The 16,258-nt window shown below is 44.5% G+C and overlaps 1 protein-coding gene across 1 annotated transcript in view; it reads right to left on the minus strand.

Moving 5' to 3' along the window:
* The window catches only part of LOC135080834 (DNA-directed RNA polymerase III subunit RPC1), a 28,769-nt gene continuing 12,511 nt past the window's right edge, over nucleotides 1–16,258 (minus strand). Inside the window, exons 14-28 of the mRNA XM_063975559.1 lie at nucleotides 15,561–15,696; nucleotides 13,240–13,353; nucleotides 12,662–12,781; nucleotides 12,264–12,343; nucleotides 11,873–11,986; nucleotides 11,105–11,262; nucleotides 10,144–10,469; nucleotides 9,600–9,704; nucleotides 8,856–9,045; nucleotides 7,718–7,936; nucleotides 3,806–3,924; nucleotides 3,165–3,374; nucleotides 2,813–2,906; nucleotides 2,237–2,437; nucleotides 1–851 (exon numbers count right to left, since the gene is read on the minus strand). Coding sequence (XP_063831629.1) covers nucleotides 639–851; nucleotides 2,237–2,437; nucleotides 2,813–2,906; nucleotides 3,165–3,374; nucleotides 3,806–3,924; nucleotides 7,718–7,936; nucleotides 8,856–9,045; nucleotides 9,600–9,704; nucleotides 10,144–10,469; nucleotides 11,105–11,262; nucleotides 11,873–11,986; nucleotides 12,264–12,343; nucleotides 12,662–12,781; nucleotides 13,240–13,353; nucleotides 15,561–15,696 — 2,399 coding nt within the window. The 3' untranslated portion in view covers nucleotides 1–638. The remainder of the gene's footprint in view (nucleotides 852–2,236; nucleotides 2,438–2,812; nucleotides 2,907–3,164; nucleotides 3,375–3,805; nucleotides 3,925–7,717; nucleotides 7,937–8,855; nucleotides 9,046–9,599; nucleotides 9,705–10,143; nucleotides 10,470–11,104; nucleotides 11,263–11,872; nucleotides 11,987–12,263; nucleotides 12,344–12,661; nucleotides 12,782–13,239; nucleotides 13,354–15,560; nucleotides 15,697–16,258) is intronic.

Consider the following 16,258-nt stretch of genomic DNA (forward strand, 5'->3'; position numbering starts at 1 on the left):
AGACGGATGATGCTAAGTGTTATTCCCATATAGACGGGTGGTACTCTGGTCTATCGAACAGCAGCGGCGCGGGCGGGCGCGCGGGCGGCGGCGCGTGCGCGTGCAGCAGCTGCAGCACGCCCGTGCCCACGCCGGCCGGCACGCCCACGATGATCGACTCCGATACTCCCTCGATGTAGTCGCGCTACCCTAGTAAGCTGCTTTAAACAGCAGAGCGTCTATCCTCATTTGGAGATAGATGGGCGGTCTAACAGCGAGCGTGGCGCGTGAGCGTGGTCGGCGTCATCCTACTCAGCCGCGTCGAACAGTAAAGCCTGGTCCGTGAGCACGTAGAATCCCGTCCAATGACCCCAAGCTGCCCATCCTTGTCGCTCGCACGTAATTATGTTGCTGTCACGCTCGCACACTCACTGCGGGCGCGCGTCGCACAGTCGCGACAGCAATATAATTACGCGCGAGCGATAAGGATGAGTAGCTTGGGGTCATTGGACGGGATTCTACGTGCTCACGGACCAGGCTTTAGCGGGCGTAACTCACTCGCAAATAGAGAGGCGGTGGCGCGTCATACTTGCTGCGTAGAACAGTAGGGGGCGTGGCTTACTCCCGATAGGGGGCGGTCCCAATTACCGCGTGTGCTGTCATTCCCATATAGACGGGTGGTATTCTGGTCTATCGAACAGCAGCGGCGCGGGCGGGCGCGCGGGCGGCGGCGCGTGCGCGTGCAGCAGCTGCAGCACGCCCGTGCCCACGCCGGCCGGCACGCCCACGATGATTGATTCTGATACGCCCTCGATGTGGTCGCGCTGCCCGTAGTACGCCGCGTCGAATAGGTGGTCGGCGGTTTTTTCGAACTGGAAGAGATAAGTTTTTGATTACGGATGCGGCATTTTTAAGGTGGTGGTTAGGTGCTATTGTGCTTGTAATTTTCTAGATTAGAAGATGAATTAGAAGCACTAAAGTGGAAAAAAAAGTACATTTATGTCAAAGGGGGGAAAAGATCTGTGTAATGTGAGTACTTTTACTCCCTCTCGCATGCTGCATACCGCAATGCAAGCCTCTCAAAGCCGCCTTTGGCAAGCTCGTCGAGAAACTTCTGTCTTCCCCTTTGTTTCAGTAGTTTTTTTTTTACATTTGTTATATTACACAAATTACTAATAGTCCCGTTAGCCCCTCGTACTAAGCTAAAATATGCTTGTATCACGAGAGAGCTCACCACAATAGACCGACTGGGACCGAACCCACATTCCTCGGATCACAAGTCGGCCAGTCTAACCCCTACACCGTTCGGCTATCGTGGCTTCTCCCTTTGGTCCCCATTTCTGGGAGAAGTACCTCCAAGATACCGCCTAGATAAGACTACTGTCTTAACATCTGCCCTCTGCGTCACTAAGTGAGCTTATTAACGCTGCACAGTGTTTTATGAAGACCATTTTTTGGACATGGCTAGACATCATGTTTAGTTTTTTAAAATGCTAGCTAAATGGGGATTTCGTAGCTAACATTTAAATCGCCTTAACTAGCCGCTTATTCAATAAAAAGGCCTGTACGATTACCTACGTCCGAGAACGATTATTGTCAAGGACAATTTAAAAAGTAAATAGAAAAAAGAATAAAGACGTCACTTTCCAAACAAACGCAGGAAAATGGTTTTTCATTTTGCTCTCTTCATAAATTATTACGAAATATTATGTAGAAAATTAACCATGTCCGAAAAATGGTCTTCATAAAACACTGTGCGCTGTCATCTGGTGTGTGTACTCACGCTGGCCAGGTTGAGCACGGAGTCCTTCATGCGAGCGAGCCCGTAGCGCGTGATGCCGAGCACCTCGCCGCGTGCCGTCATCTGTCCGGCCAGTAACTCCACGTGGCGCCGTCTACACTCGAGCCGCGGCTCCCTCGGCCGGAGCCGTGTGTACTCACGCTGGCCAGGTTGAGCACGGAGTCCTTCATGCGAGCGAGCCCGTAGCGCGTGATGCCGAGCACCTCGCCGCGTGCCGTCATCTGTCCGGCCAGTAACTCCACGTGGCGCCGTCTACACTCGAGCCGCGGCTCCCTCGGCCGGAGCCGTGTGTACTCACGCTGGCCAGGTTGAGCACGGAGTCCTTCATGCGAGCGAGCCCGTAGCGCGTGATGCCGAGCACCTCGCCGCGTGCCGTCATCTGTCCGGCCAGTAACTCCACGTGGCGCCGTCTACACTCGAGCCGCGGCTCCCTCGGCCGGAGCCGTGTGTACTCACGCTGGCCAGGTTGAGCACGGAGTCCTTCATGCGAGCGAGCCCGTAGCGCGTGATGCCGAGCACCTCGCCGCGCGCCGTCATCTGTCCGGCCAGTAACTCCACGTGGCGGCGGTCCACGCTCATGCCGTGCCCCTCCATCACGGCCTGGATCTCGCTGATGATGGTCGACTTGGCTGCCTCGATGCCCAGCGTGTGGTACACCTAAGGAAGGATCAATGTATCAAGTGTGCGCGGTTGGTCAAACCAGAAATTTTAATATTAAAGCTTCAACCACATCAACGCGTGCAGATCGTTAATGCTGACGCGATCAAAGGTCAATGACAGTTCACGCGACCTGTCATTGGCCTTTGATCGCGCCGGCGATGGCGATCTGCACGCGTTGAGGTTCGGCCAAACCAACGCGATCAGACTTAAATGCATTGATCGCCATCGCTGCACGCCAGCTGATCGCGTGTGATCGCGTTGGTTTGGCCGAACCTTTGGTGTGGTTGAAACATAAATCCCCTTATTCGTCTAGGCGGCAAGAGCAATTCGTATAACATTTAGATATCGAGCTATTCTAAGTGATTGATTTACCTCAAGGATGTTGTTGGACGTGGTCTTGGTTCCGTCAACGCCGTACGTCGCGATCACGTCCCGCAAGCCGTCGCCCTCCACGCACAACTTATACCTGAAAAACATAATTTACATTATTAATAAATAATCAAATAATATACAGTTGGGTTGGGCGAGGTGTACTCGTCAGCGAAAACGGCGCATCGAACAAGTGTTTTGTGGAGTGAGGAGTAAATTACGTCTAGAAAGGCGGTATTAAAAATTTTATTAAAAAAACTCAGGGATTCTGGTGCCATCCTATAAGTTTGGGCAAGGGATCTCGGAGTTTGATACCGATACCGTTCGTCAATCGTCTCTGGCTCTCTCAACTCACCGCACTGGGCTGACAGTGTCGTCGGCGGCGATGACGGCACGTGACACTTGCGGGAGCCCCTTGACGGGCACGGCGGGCAATAGTCGGGCCAATTGTTGGAGCCCTACGTTGAGCCAGCCGGCGCGGCTCGCCTCGCCCGACACTTTGATGGCCCACTCTGATACTGCTGTGATGTTAGCTGGTTTTAGCTTCAGCTTTGATGTGCATATCCTGAGGAAATGGAAAGAGGTTGGAGAACATTGAGTAGAGGGAACATTGGTAGAGTATTTGACGCTTATTCAATTGATTAACTCTCTTGAATCTCAGAATCAGGGTAATCAAACGCGATATTTATTATGTAGTCCGTAAGTACATGACACACTCACTTTTCATAAAGGTGATGATCATGTCACTACTTTGAAAAAAGACTAACTTTTTATCAATTTAAACAACTATAAATCTATATTACAATTAATTGAAAACTAATTGAATTTTTGAGATGATATAAAAAGAAAGACTAGTATCAAAAGAAAATGAAAAGTCAGTATAATAACAGAGCTTTTAATCCTTCAAGGCCCGCGAATCTAGACACAATAGATAATCAATTGTTATGACATTAATGAATGCCGTCTGGGACTCAAGCGGTTAAATAAATTACTCACGAATAAATGATAGAGTCCACGTTGACTTCCAGACACAGCAACTTGATGCGCTCCGCGTCCAGCCGAATGAGAAGGAAGCACTCATTTGGCAAGTATACCTCGTCTATGTAAGTTGTGATCTAAAAACACATAAATTAAGAGCCATTTTACATTTTCGTGCGAATTTCTAAGATTTTGGAAGCATGAATTACTATCATAAGCAACACCCAGAGATTATTTAATAACTGCGAAAGATAGGTCAATCCTTGGTGTTGACCATTAATGAAACGGATTTACTAAAACTCTTTTGCTTAATTCACAGTGCCCCATCTCCCACAACCATTTTACGGAAAAATTGCCGCAGACTCATTTTCAAAGTCCTGTATCTATTATTTATGCTCATATAATAAGCTTAAAAATATATAGTAATCATCGGACATATATTCTTGTAGTCCATTAATGAAATAGATTCTTGAATTTCATTACCATTATTGAGTAAAATCTAAAAATAATTTGGCAAATTTGAAGATTAACGTCACATTTTGATCGTGGTTTTTGGTTTAAAAACACAACAATAACTGCAATAAAAGTATCCCAAAATAAAGAATATTCATTGTAGAATTGATTTCTACAGTTATTGTTTAAATATTAGTAACCACTTTGTCAAAATATTGATGTGAATATCAGTATAAATTACAATGCGCAAGCCGACATCGATTAGTATGGCGCGAGCGCCCGTCAAGGTAGGACCTGTGTCATTTTTCCCGCCGTGACGTTTACGTGCGTTCGTGTCGTAAAGCGGTGATTTGTACGGCGACCAAATACATTTGATACTATGCCGAGAGGCTGTTTCGAGTCGGCCGGCCGAGCAGAAATTGAAATGATGAATTTTAATTTCTTTGACGGATCTGGGTGTAACTATGTATAATATGTAGGTACCATGTATTTAATTTAATAAATAAATTATAAAAAAGTATAATTATCCATTATGCTAGCACCCTTAACACAAGCATATTGGTGGCCTACTTCTGGACTAGATGGCGCTGTGAATTTGTTCAAAGATTTGTTTATTTATTTATCCGCTTTGAGTTTTGTTTCGTGAAGAAGAAAAAGAAGCGTTTTGTTTCGAGAGGGAAGCTTTGTTGTTAAATCTATACTAATAAAAGAGGAAAGATTTAATTGTTTGTTTGTTTGTTTGGAGGCAATAGGCTCCGAAAAAAAATTCTCTAACGATTTAGAATCCTAATTTTTTTCTATGTAGGCTATAAAATATTTTCAAAAACTTTAGTACAAAACCTTTGATAAAATTCGACGTTTAATAAATAAATTAGATAACATATTAATACTTTTTTTTCAGTACTATTTTAGTACTTGTTTTTCAGAAATTCTACGATTTAACTAAACTTCTAGTGTTTATATTTTATGCATAATTTATTAACTTCTAAAATATACATATATCCTATTGATAGATGACGTGCTTCGTATTTTATTAAAATTATTACCTGACTATGTTAAAAAGGTGTGGAATGTTATTAAGGAGATAACTTGGTTCCATAGAAATATAGAGAGATGCTAAGTAATGCGCTGAGTTCGAAACTCAGTGTCGTATTAGAAATTCACACACACAAAGAAATCAAATTATGTGCTCATTATCCACTGCGGTATCAGTATTCAACGTTCGAATAATCTTTAGTACTATGCAAGCAATATAAACTGTTTACATAATGACGTCGCTACTGTCATCATTGCTTTCACAAGCAATATGTTCCAATTTGTCCCTTGTCACATTTCCCTTTAGTTTCTGTGATCTGTGCTTGTTTCTAAGTTGATATCAATGAAATATTCCTTAGTACTTTTGATTTAAATTATTTTTTTTATTTTGACACGTGTTTGAAAAATCAAGGTCAGATTACAATAAAATAACAAGTGAAAACGTAACATTGCATTGCAATTTGCAACTCGCAATTTCGCAATATTGATGAGGAGATTCCATTGGAAATTCTGTATTCATTCCTAGGATTCCCCCCCCCCCCTAACACCACCAAATTCAAGAGAATTCAAGAGAGTGCAGTTTCCCATCTCATGCTTAGGGACCACGGTTTAAAATAGTGTGGTTGCATAGAGCCTGCAACGGGCAACCGCGTGCGCAGCTGCTCATACTAATTTTCGATAAAAAGCAAGTGTTGGCGCCCTCACGAGTTTTAGCGGAGTTCCATATGGTAGCGGGAGTAGACTTAATGGAAATCTATGCTTCTCCGATGACCAGTTGTATGTGGAATACTCCAGAGTATGCGCACACAATAGCCTGGTGATTTTAGCACCTGAAGGAAAAACAAAAAAACATTGTTTACAAAGAAATCTGCGGCAGGTGTAGTGTTTTAATTTTGTTTTAGAAAGATCTCATAATTTTGTAAGTATTCAAATATTTAAACATAATAATTTGTAGATTTCATATCAAAAAATATAATCATTTATTTTAACAAAATTAATTTTCTTAGAATATTTTAATTCTATTAGAACCATTTTCCACTTCATCGCAGAAGAAGTCGCGGACAAAAAGCTAGTATGAAATATGTAGTATTGCCCGCGGCTTCACCCGCTTGAAATTTAGTTTGTCACAGATCGTCATAAATTATAGCCTACATTGTTATTCCGGTCGACGCCAGGGATGGATGAGCGTCGCTGTCGCTGGCGACAGGGTCTTCTGGTTCAGGGTTCATGGCGTAGGTCTCAGGCAAAATGAAATCCACTCGTAGAAATTAATAAACTCAGTGTATTCACGAAAATAATTACACACAGCACTAGAGTCGTATCGGAACTGAGTGAACCAAAGGTCTTGCGATAGGAACTTCCGGCCCGAGTGATAGTTGAACACAGACTGCCTAGTACTGCTGTACTGTACTGTAAAGTTTCATCAAAATCTGTTCAGTAGTTTTTACGCAAAAACTACTGAACAGATTTTGATACTACTTTCACGCGAAAGTGTAACAAACATCCAGACATCCACACAAACTTTCGTATTTATAATATTAGTAAGACTAGTAAGAAGTAAGATAGTAAGATGCATTATATTAGTTATTTGTTTACTTATAATAATATTTATTTATTTATTTCTTAGCTCTGTCTGATAATGGATCTGGAGGAGATGCAATAGCCACCTCCGTAACAAAACAATAGAACCCTATGGAGTTTGGGCTTGTGTGATTCGCCTTGACGAATATTTCGTATCCAGGGTCCGATGATGGAGCTGTAAGGGGGCAGATTTTTTTTTCACTATGTGACTGTCTTTATTTTGTACTTAATATATATTTTACATATTATACCTATTCGTGTTTCATTATGAATCGAAATATAAAAGACTTATTAAACTCTATTAAAAATTTAAATTAATTTATCAAGTTTGAATACCTCATTCTACCTTAAAATTAATAACTTAAATCAAGTCTTAATACAGTCACGGCTCAAGATTTTTTTGTCCATTTCAGCGTTCTTTTTACTCTTTTGACGTTGCGTTGACAGCTTTTACCTAAATTCGCGCGGAATATTTTTGTGAAATGGCTCTTAATCATTATTGTTTATAAACAAACACATCATACAGACTTGTCTGTATCTTGATGGATGAAAGTCGTATGCGCTGGTGAAGACATGCGTTGACACGAGCTGAAGAAAGCCGGTTGTAAAACAAATCCTAACTATCCACAAAAGGCAGAGGATGCCTGCAAGCCAGTTGGTGGACAACCATTTCCAAAGATTAGGTGTTCCTCAACGATCAACGACAGTCGACCGAAGACAGGCTATCTTGGCGCCTTAGATCGAAGAGGTTCGATCATAAATGAAATGGGAAAAGGCACAGCAGAAGAAGAACTTTCATGACACAGATGATCTAAATAAATACAGAAGAATTTTCGACTTAAAATCTTGCTTAAAACTAACCTCTCCTAGTGTAGTCTTTTCCACCCGCCCCTTGACCTTCCTAGCGAACTCCTGGTCGTGCGGCTTCATCAGCTCGGCCGTGATGATTGGTGTCGAGATGTTCTTGGACGCGTTGATGATTTCCTTGACACGCGGCACTCCTTGAGTGATGTTCATGGACGCTACGCCCGCAAAGTGGAAGGTTTTGAGGGTCATTTGGGTGCCCGGCTCGCCGATACTCTGTTGAGGATAAAGAACATCATTATACATTTTTCCAAGAGTCTAGTTCAGTCAGATATTGACCTATTCATAGTGCCTAAGTGAACCAGTGTAGTGTGCCTAAGTGAAGCCGTGTGGTGACGGCAGAGTAGAATACATTTGTCACCAACCCCTACTCTTCCCGCGGGTGTCGTAAGAGGCGACTTAGGGACTACACATCAAACAGAGAATGGGCAGCAGCGCTCTCTGAAAAACATCAATCTTTTAAACTGCGATCTCCAACCCGCCTGCCAAGCGTGGAGATTATGGCAAAACCCTCCACTATAGTGGAGGAGGCTCATAGTCCAGCAGTGGACTGTAAAGGGCTGTTGATGAACCAGTGTAGAAAGAGACTAATGGTGCCTATAGAACCTAGAGTAAACACTAACAGCTGTGCTTCCTTCATCTGTAATACTTCAGGGGGAAAGGTATTGACACCTGACCCCAAGCTTGCGTAGACATTGTTCTGCTGCTTCGTATACAATGCGCTGACCCGTTTTGCTTTGCCGGCACACAATGTACCTTGCGGGTACAGACCTATGTTGCTTTGCCGGTATAGACCTGTGCTAACTTGCGGGTACAGTATTGTGCTGCGTTGCAGGCACAGGTCTGCTGTCTAGCGTGAGGCGCTCCAGCTGACGGATGATGGGCCCGCAGTGCGCGTACTTAGCGCGAAGGTTGCGCACTTTGATGTTGACACTTACCAATGTTGGTGACCTCAAGCTTGCGTAGATATTGTTGTGCTGCTTTATAGACAATAACCGGTGCTGTCTTGCAGGCACATACCTGTGTTACTTTGCGAGTACATAACTGTGCAGTCTTGCGGTACAGAACGGTGCTGTCTTACAGGGCGGGTTAAGACCTATGTAGCCTTGCATACCCTGATCATTTCTATTCTCACCTGCGCCGCCAGCGCGCCCACCGCGGTGCCGGGCTCGATGACGCTGCGCTGGTACTTGTCGTGGCAGACGCGCACGAAGCGCACCAGCTGCGTCAGCGTGAGGCGCTCCAGCTGACGGATGATGGGCCCGCAGTGCGCGTACTTCGCCCGAAGATTGCGCACTTTGTCCGCGATCTTTTTTAGGAACGCCCTGGAAAATGAGGATGGTTAAGATTCACCGTTCAAGACAAGCAAAATAAGACTAATGCCCGTTTTCACCGGATTCCGGGTGAAGCTCGCTTCCACCTTCGGCCTGATCGTCACTTACCATCAGGTGAGATACAGGCCAAGAGCTTTCTCGTTGTGGATAAAAAAAAACACCATCAATACCTAATTTTAAGTGACCCCTATGGTAACACATAACAGGAATTTTGTTTTCAAAGGGGTAACTTAAGGATTGATGGTAAAAACGGGCATAAAACACTGACAGTTTTAAGACTGGAATTAATTAACCTGACCATACATCCCGCTTTCAGGCTGCCTGTCCCGTTTTATAGAAAGAACCCGTGGAAAAAACTCTAATAAAATGAAAATGGTAAGTCAAAATTACTTTAAAAATAACTTATCACTCATTTTGGCTAAGTTACAATAGTTGCTCTTTCGTCCTCTCTGTCTTGCTTTCGGTCTCTTTTTTTTATGTGTAGTATTTTGCACTGATGTATCTTTAATGTTCTGGATACTAAAAAAGACTTTAAAAGCACTTACAATATTTCGTTCTTGAACTCGATTGGGCAAGTCTTGAAGTCGTCCAGAGCTAAAGTTTCTTCGGCAGCTAGAACGATACCATCTCCGTCCAAAGGTTCTTCTTCCCTGTAGCAAAAACAATATTTTGAAAATCAATGTAAAAAAAAATTTAATTGTGTCAAAGTGTTGAATGAAATGAGTTTACTGACACTGCCAGAAATTGTTAGTTTATTCACAACCCGTGGTGGCATGCCTCATACGCTATTCGCCACATGACATGCCCCATGTGATCATCGCCACGTGACATGCCCCATACGCTTGTAGCCACTTGACATGCCCCATGGCTCAAGGCCATGTGACGTGCCCCATACGCTCATCGTCATTGTGAGATTTTTGGCCGTTGGTCTCCCCGGGACCCTTGCTCTGGAGTCCAGGCATCGAAGCCTGCTGGAGCGGCCCCCCCTCGTCGTGACGTCACGTCGACGGGCCGGCCCTTGCCCTCCATGCAGGACGGGTCGAGCCCGTGGCTGCCGTACTGGACCGCTCCACCTGGTAGTGACGTCACGCGGCGTGTACCTGGCGTGGCACCTCGCTCGCACGTCGGCGAGCACGCGCGGCAGGTCGACGGGCCGGCCCTTGCCCTCCATGCAGGACGGGTCGAGCCCGTGGCTGCCGTACTGGACCGCTCCACCTGGTCGTGACGTCACGCGGCGTGTACCTGGCGTGGCACCTCGCTCGCACGTCGGCGAGCACGCGCGGCAGGTCGACGGGCCGGCCCTTGCCCTCCATGCAGGATGGGTCAAGCCCGTCGCTGCCGTACTGGAACTGCACGACTTCGCCAGTCGCGTTGCGCACCGTCATGTCGTAATGCAGCACCAGGTCCTCCAATGACTGCAAGAGAACAGAAGCTCAAACTAATATAATAAACCATGAGACGAGACTAAGGCCCGGTTGCTACCAAGGCGCAGCGGAGTGGAAAAGTCTTTGAATATCCAATCAGTGGGCTGAGTGTGTTCAAAAAATGTATGAAAATTTCAGTTTTTGAAAGTTTCCCGCTAGGGGCGCTTAATCACATCTAACGCTTCGACTTCACCCTCCAAACAGATAAAATCTCCACAACAGAACCACGACTCCTCTCGATTTATCAGAGGCAAGAAGGATTTGGCCTACACTCCCAACGCTAGCCCAGACGGGTTGGAAAGATCTGATGTTCCCATAATCGTTCCTCTTTTACGATATTCTGAGGAAAAATTAGGCTACAGAGCATTCAAAGAAGTAATGAAACATATGAAGCATGAAATATTATCCGTCATTATATGGCAATATGCCTTTCCTCACTCACCACACCATACAACCAGTACCAAACCTAGAATTGGCAATTTTGTGACGTGTTTATGCAGCCTGGAAAGGGGCCTAAGTACTGAATAATAGCTTTGACTTTGACCAAAACAGTGTGCCCTGTGGCGAAAATACACAAGTTCATTGCCATTAATAAAATAAGAAAAAGAAGACTTTGACCAACCCACCTTGACAAGTCTCCGCTGCAAGTACCCTGTCTCGGCAGTCTTGACGGCGGTGTCCACCAGCCCCTCGCGCCCGCCCATGGTGTGGAAGAAGAACTCCGTCGGCGTGAGCCCCGAGTAGAAGCTGTTCTCCACGAACCCTCGGGCGGCGGGGATCTTGGCTGCATGGAAAAAGATCGTTTTAGCAGAGTAAATACAAATGAATAGGTCATCTTCATAGAAACACACCGAGCGCGGTTTGTATGTGAGCGCGCCAATATACGTATGCGGTGCGCACGCATACACTGACAAAATTCGGCGCAACCACATACAAACTGCGCCCGTGCGTTTCTATGAAGATGACCTACTCTACTCATTTGTATTTATTTTAGCCAAATGTCAGTTCACTCCTGGGTAGTAAGCCGTGAAAGGACGATCAAAGCAAGATCTCTCGCTTTATGACTACGGAAAAATAGACTCATGAATAAGGAATAAAGTTTTTTTTAATTTTCAAACAGTGATGATGCACTTTGGTTACTGTCACTTTTTTGTCGCTCACACGATTGTACATTTGCCACGATCAAGTACACCGTCACTTAGATATTGTTTCAATTGACCTTTCACAACAAAGAAGTCCACATTTTTCATCGTTCCTGGAGTTTTTAAACTTTAATGGACAGATTTAAAAGAGTTAATGATAATGCTAGAATTTTCCGACTTGGCTAGATTTCACATAGCTAGCATAAGCATAACATTTAGGAATAGGATTGGGTATATTGGTTGTCAACTCACAATGCCTCTCAAAATGTGGCAAAGAGCGGTCTTCGAAGCCGTTGGGCACTCGCTTGCCATTCAGCGCCTGTTGCCCCACGCACGCTATCATCTGCGAGATGTTGATGTTTGATCCTGCACACAAAAATATACTTTATAACTCTTGCTGTAAGTCCATTTTTCATGATCACGAAGTACGTGATTGTAATTGCCTTTTCTATTTCACACGGCAAATGTTCAAGTTTTGTAAGCTGTAAATATGGATCTCAAGCCTGGTCCGTGAGTGAGTGTGCGAGCGCGACAGCAACATAATTACGCGCGAGCGATAGGAATGGGTAGCTTGGGGTCATTGGACGGGATTCTACGTGCTCACGGACCAGGCTTTAGCTATGCAAATTTTGTAGTACACTACCTTTGGACCCGCTTTGTGCCATGATCAGTGGTGCGTTTGTCGGGTGTAGCTCACGGAAGCAAGCTTTGGCGGCCAACTCTCTGCAATTAAACGAACATTAGTTTTCTTCAATAGACATGTAATAGAACATTATATCATCGTTATCAGGTCACTGACTCAAGAGGAAGAACCTCTAATTTACCAGAAGCAAATGAAGGATTTGACCTAGGTACAGTGCTGGCCTGAGGAGTTGAGAAGGCATGATTTTCGCCTATTTGTCCCTTAGTCTCCTCTAAGACTGAGTGTGGTGTCTATTCTACTCTGCCGAAACTACGCGGCTAGTAATATAATATTTAAGCGACTCAATTTTGGGTTTACTTGTGGCATCGCTCTTTGATAGTTTTATGACGTTATCTGACCTGATACTACTAAGCTCGCTGAGCATGACGGCTTCCAAGGTCTCCTCCATCGTGCATCCGGGTTGGCACTGGAGCGTTCCCTTCTCCATTTCCAAGATGTAGCCGTCGCATTTCGAGTACCTGGACAAAAATATTAAAATTACAAAATCATCCCTATTGCAACTGAATAAAATGCCACAGTAGGATGAAATACTTGGCGGTAGTGTCTTATGACTTTAAAACTTGACATCAAGTTTGTGACCTCAGTTGTGAGACCGTATTCACAAACATTACTATGATGTCTAACAGTGCGCGTAGACGCACAGAGTCCCCAAAGCCTATTTATAAACAATATTTGAGTGGCCGAGTGACACACACGAAACTTATCACAGAGCTGTATTCAACGCTGTGCGTTTAACTTCGCATGGCGTTGCTACTTCACTTAAGCAAGCATCGTTTGTGAATATGGGTTATAAAAAAACTCAATAAAACTCAATAAAACTCATTTATTTCTGTAAATAGGCTTAAAAAAAGCACTTTTACTTTTGTTTAGAGTTTGGTTAGAGTCTGACGTAACTTGACTAGTAAGTAGCACTTACCCAGTCTCCAGCAGCTTGTTCTTGGCCTCGATGAGCTTCTTGCCGGGCGTGACGTCGATGATGCCGAAGCTGAAGCCGCGGTTCATCATGTAGTACGACGCCATGCGAGCCAGCCTGTAGACAAATGACGTAGTTTACTGTATCTTTGTAAAATTGTATGGACGGATACTTATAATAAGAGCGAGTTTGCAACGAAAATGACAGTCGTAGAAATTTTACGTGCGTGAAGACCGGTTAAGTTTTTATTGGCGGTCAAGCTGTACATCCTGGCTACAAAGGAGTTGAAGCGGTGAGAACAAGAAGTGGGAATGGTCACTTGATAGTCACACAAACCAAGATCCGTTTTATAAATTGACGCAAGCCCTACAACTCACGCACCAGAATTTACAGAGTGTTTTCTTAGATCTTAGACCGCGTTCCAATGAGGATCAGTACTGTTGTAGAAAATTCAATAAAACTAGTATCTACGTTAATCTTTAAGACATAAGAAAGATATATCTTTTTGAATTATCCAAATCGGACCATTACTTACGAAGATATTAAGTAATAAACATAGGCCGTTTTTGCCGCTAAAAGTCAACGTACGCAGGGCCGCGTGACGTCATTATATCCGAATCGAGCGCAGCCGGCGTACTATTGGGATGGAAAATATTTTTTTCCAGCTAAACCATCAGTTTTAGAAAAAAACTTTTAATAACATTTATTCATCAAAATAAAGTAACCTATCGACCAGTAATTTAAAAAAATAAAAATTGTGAAAATTAAGTATCGCTATGTCCAAAAACCACATTTTCATAGGATTCGATGCAATGCGGAGACGCGGTTGGGGTGAGTGTAACTTAATGATTGTTTGTATTGAACATAATAATACATAATATGATGCTAATACCCAGTTTCTGGCCTGGGGGGGGGGGGATAAGTCATACCCAGCTTATAGCCTGGGGGGAGGGGCAAGCCTTACCCAGCTTCTGGCCTTGGTGGGAGGGGGGGAGAAGCAATTCATGCCCAGTTTCTGGCCTGGGGGGGGGGGGATAAGTCATACCCAGCTTCTGGCCGAGGGGGAGTCATACCTAGCTTGTGCATGCATGTGTGAATGCTCGCCATGCATGTGTGAATGCTTATGGACTGGGGGAAGGGGCTAGCCTTACCCAGCTTCTGGCCTGGGGGATGGGGGGGGGGGGGTCAAGTCATAACCAGTTTCTATGGGCTGGGGGCAGGGGCTAGCCTTACCCAGTTTCTGGCTTTTCTGGCATGGGGGGGGGGGGGGTGTCATATCCAGCTTATGCTTATGGCCTGGGGGGAGGGGCAAGCCTTACCCAGTTTCGGGCCTGGGGGGGGGGGGGGTAAATCATACCCAACTTCTGGCCGAGGGGGAAGTCATGCCCAGCTTATGACCTGGGGAGAGGAGGGGGGCGGGGGAGTCATACCCAGCTTCTAGGCTAAGATTAAATAGATTTCCAGGAGGGAGCAGCTGTCCTTTCCTGCAGCAGCTGGTCCGCCCATGGGAACGGCGAATAGATAGGTAGGTACGTAGGTTTAACTCAGAAAAACTAAATAACACGTAGGTATTGCGTGTACATCGAAATGATCTGCATAGAAATGTCTTGTAGCCTAGGCAGAGTGTATCTGCCTCAGCTATACCTTATTGTTAGAAATAAATAAATTAATACTTATACATTTTTATATTTTACTTGGAAGAAGATATGACTCTAACAACACTTATGAACACTTTATTTGAATAAATCGCCAAATATACCACCGCGGAGACCCCAATCGCGTCTCTGCGTTCCATTGAATCGTATGAGCGTATGGATTTTTTGCGTTATTTTTCACAATTTCTATTTTTAAAATTACCTATCGATAGCTTACTTTATTCTGATGAATATATGTCATTACAAGTTTTTCTCTCAAACTGATAGTTTGGCTAGAAAAAAATATTTTCTATCCACGCAGTACGCCGGCAGCGTTCGGATCGGATACAGTGACGTCAACGGTCCCGCGCCAGGCGGTCAGTGAACTTTTTTAGTAATTTGGCCATAACTTCGTCAATTTTTGTCGTAGAACAAAAATTTTTGGACTGTGTATTAAGGATTTCTTAGCCCTATAAATCTGCATTCACAGCTAAAAATCGAAATGATCCTCATTCAAGCAGAGCTAGACTCAACAGAGAGGTACTTTCATTCATAATGCTGTGTAAGAGAGAAAAATCATCAATATAAATTGTGCCGTTTCGATTTGGTATTTCTTTTGCGCCTGCTTTGCTGTATATTTATCTATATCGAGACCGGGAAATACCATATAGCTAGGAGTTGAGAACATACCTCCACATGGCTCGGACGGCGTGCTCCTCGCCCCAGTCGCGCAGCAGGATGTAAAAGATGCTACTCTTGGTACCAGAGCCCAGCGTGCTTTTGTCCATCGACCCGCAGAGCAGTTCCGAGTTGCGGATTATCACATCTGTGGTAAGAACATGTCATAAATTCTCCTATCGTCTCTATCTTCACGCAGCAGTAGCAGATGGTGGTGTATATGCATATTATTATTAAATTCATAACTTCTAATCGGGACCGTTTGGGATCAAAGTAAAAGATCGTGCAGCTTCGTTACAGACTCGGTAACAATACCTGAAAGTTTCAGCCAGTGGCGGGGCAAGACCTAAATTTGATGTGGGCAAGACAGATGTCGCGAGGCCTTGTTCTGTGGCGACCTGAAGACGGATTTTATGAAATAATAAAAAAAAACGGGTCAATGGTCTATTCATTGACAGTTTCTGATTTCTTGATTCAGTGAATTTGACATGTGAGCAAAATTTTTGATGCGCGAGGCCCCTTGTTCCGCGAGGCCGTAGGCGGTGGCCCACGTCGCCTACGCCTTACGCCGCCACTGGTTTCAGCCTGACCGAGCAAGACCGAAAATAGTTATGAGGTATTTTATTTTCATTTTCATACATTTGAAACATACAATTTCACATTATGAGGTGTAAACGACGAGACAAGGCCCGTGAATACTATATTATTTA

Source organism: Ostrinia nubilalis, chromosome 18 (assembly GCF_963855985.1).
Source record: "Ostrinia nubilalis chromosome 18, ilOstNubi1.1, whole genome shotgun sequence".
Classification (NCBI taxonomy): domain Eukaryota; kingdom Metazoa; phylum Arthropoda; class Insecta; order Lepidoptera; family Crambidae; genus Ostrinia; species Ostrinia nubilalis.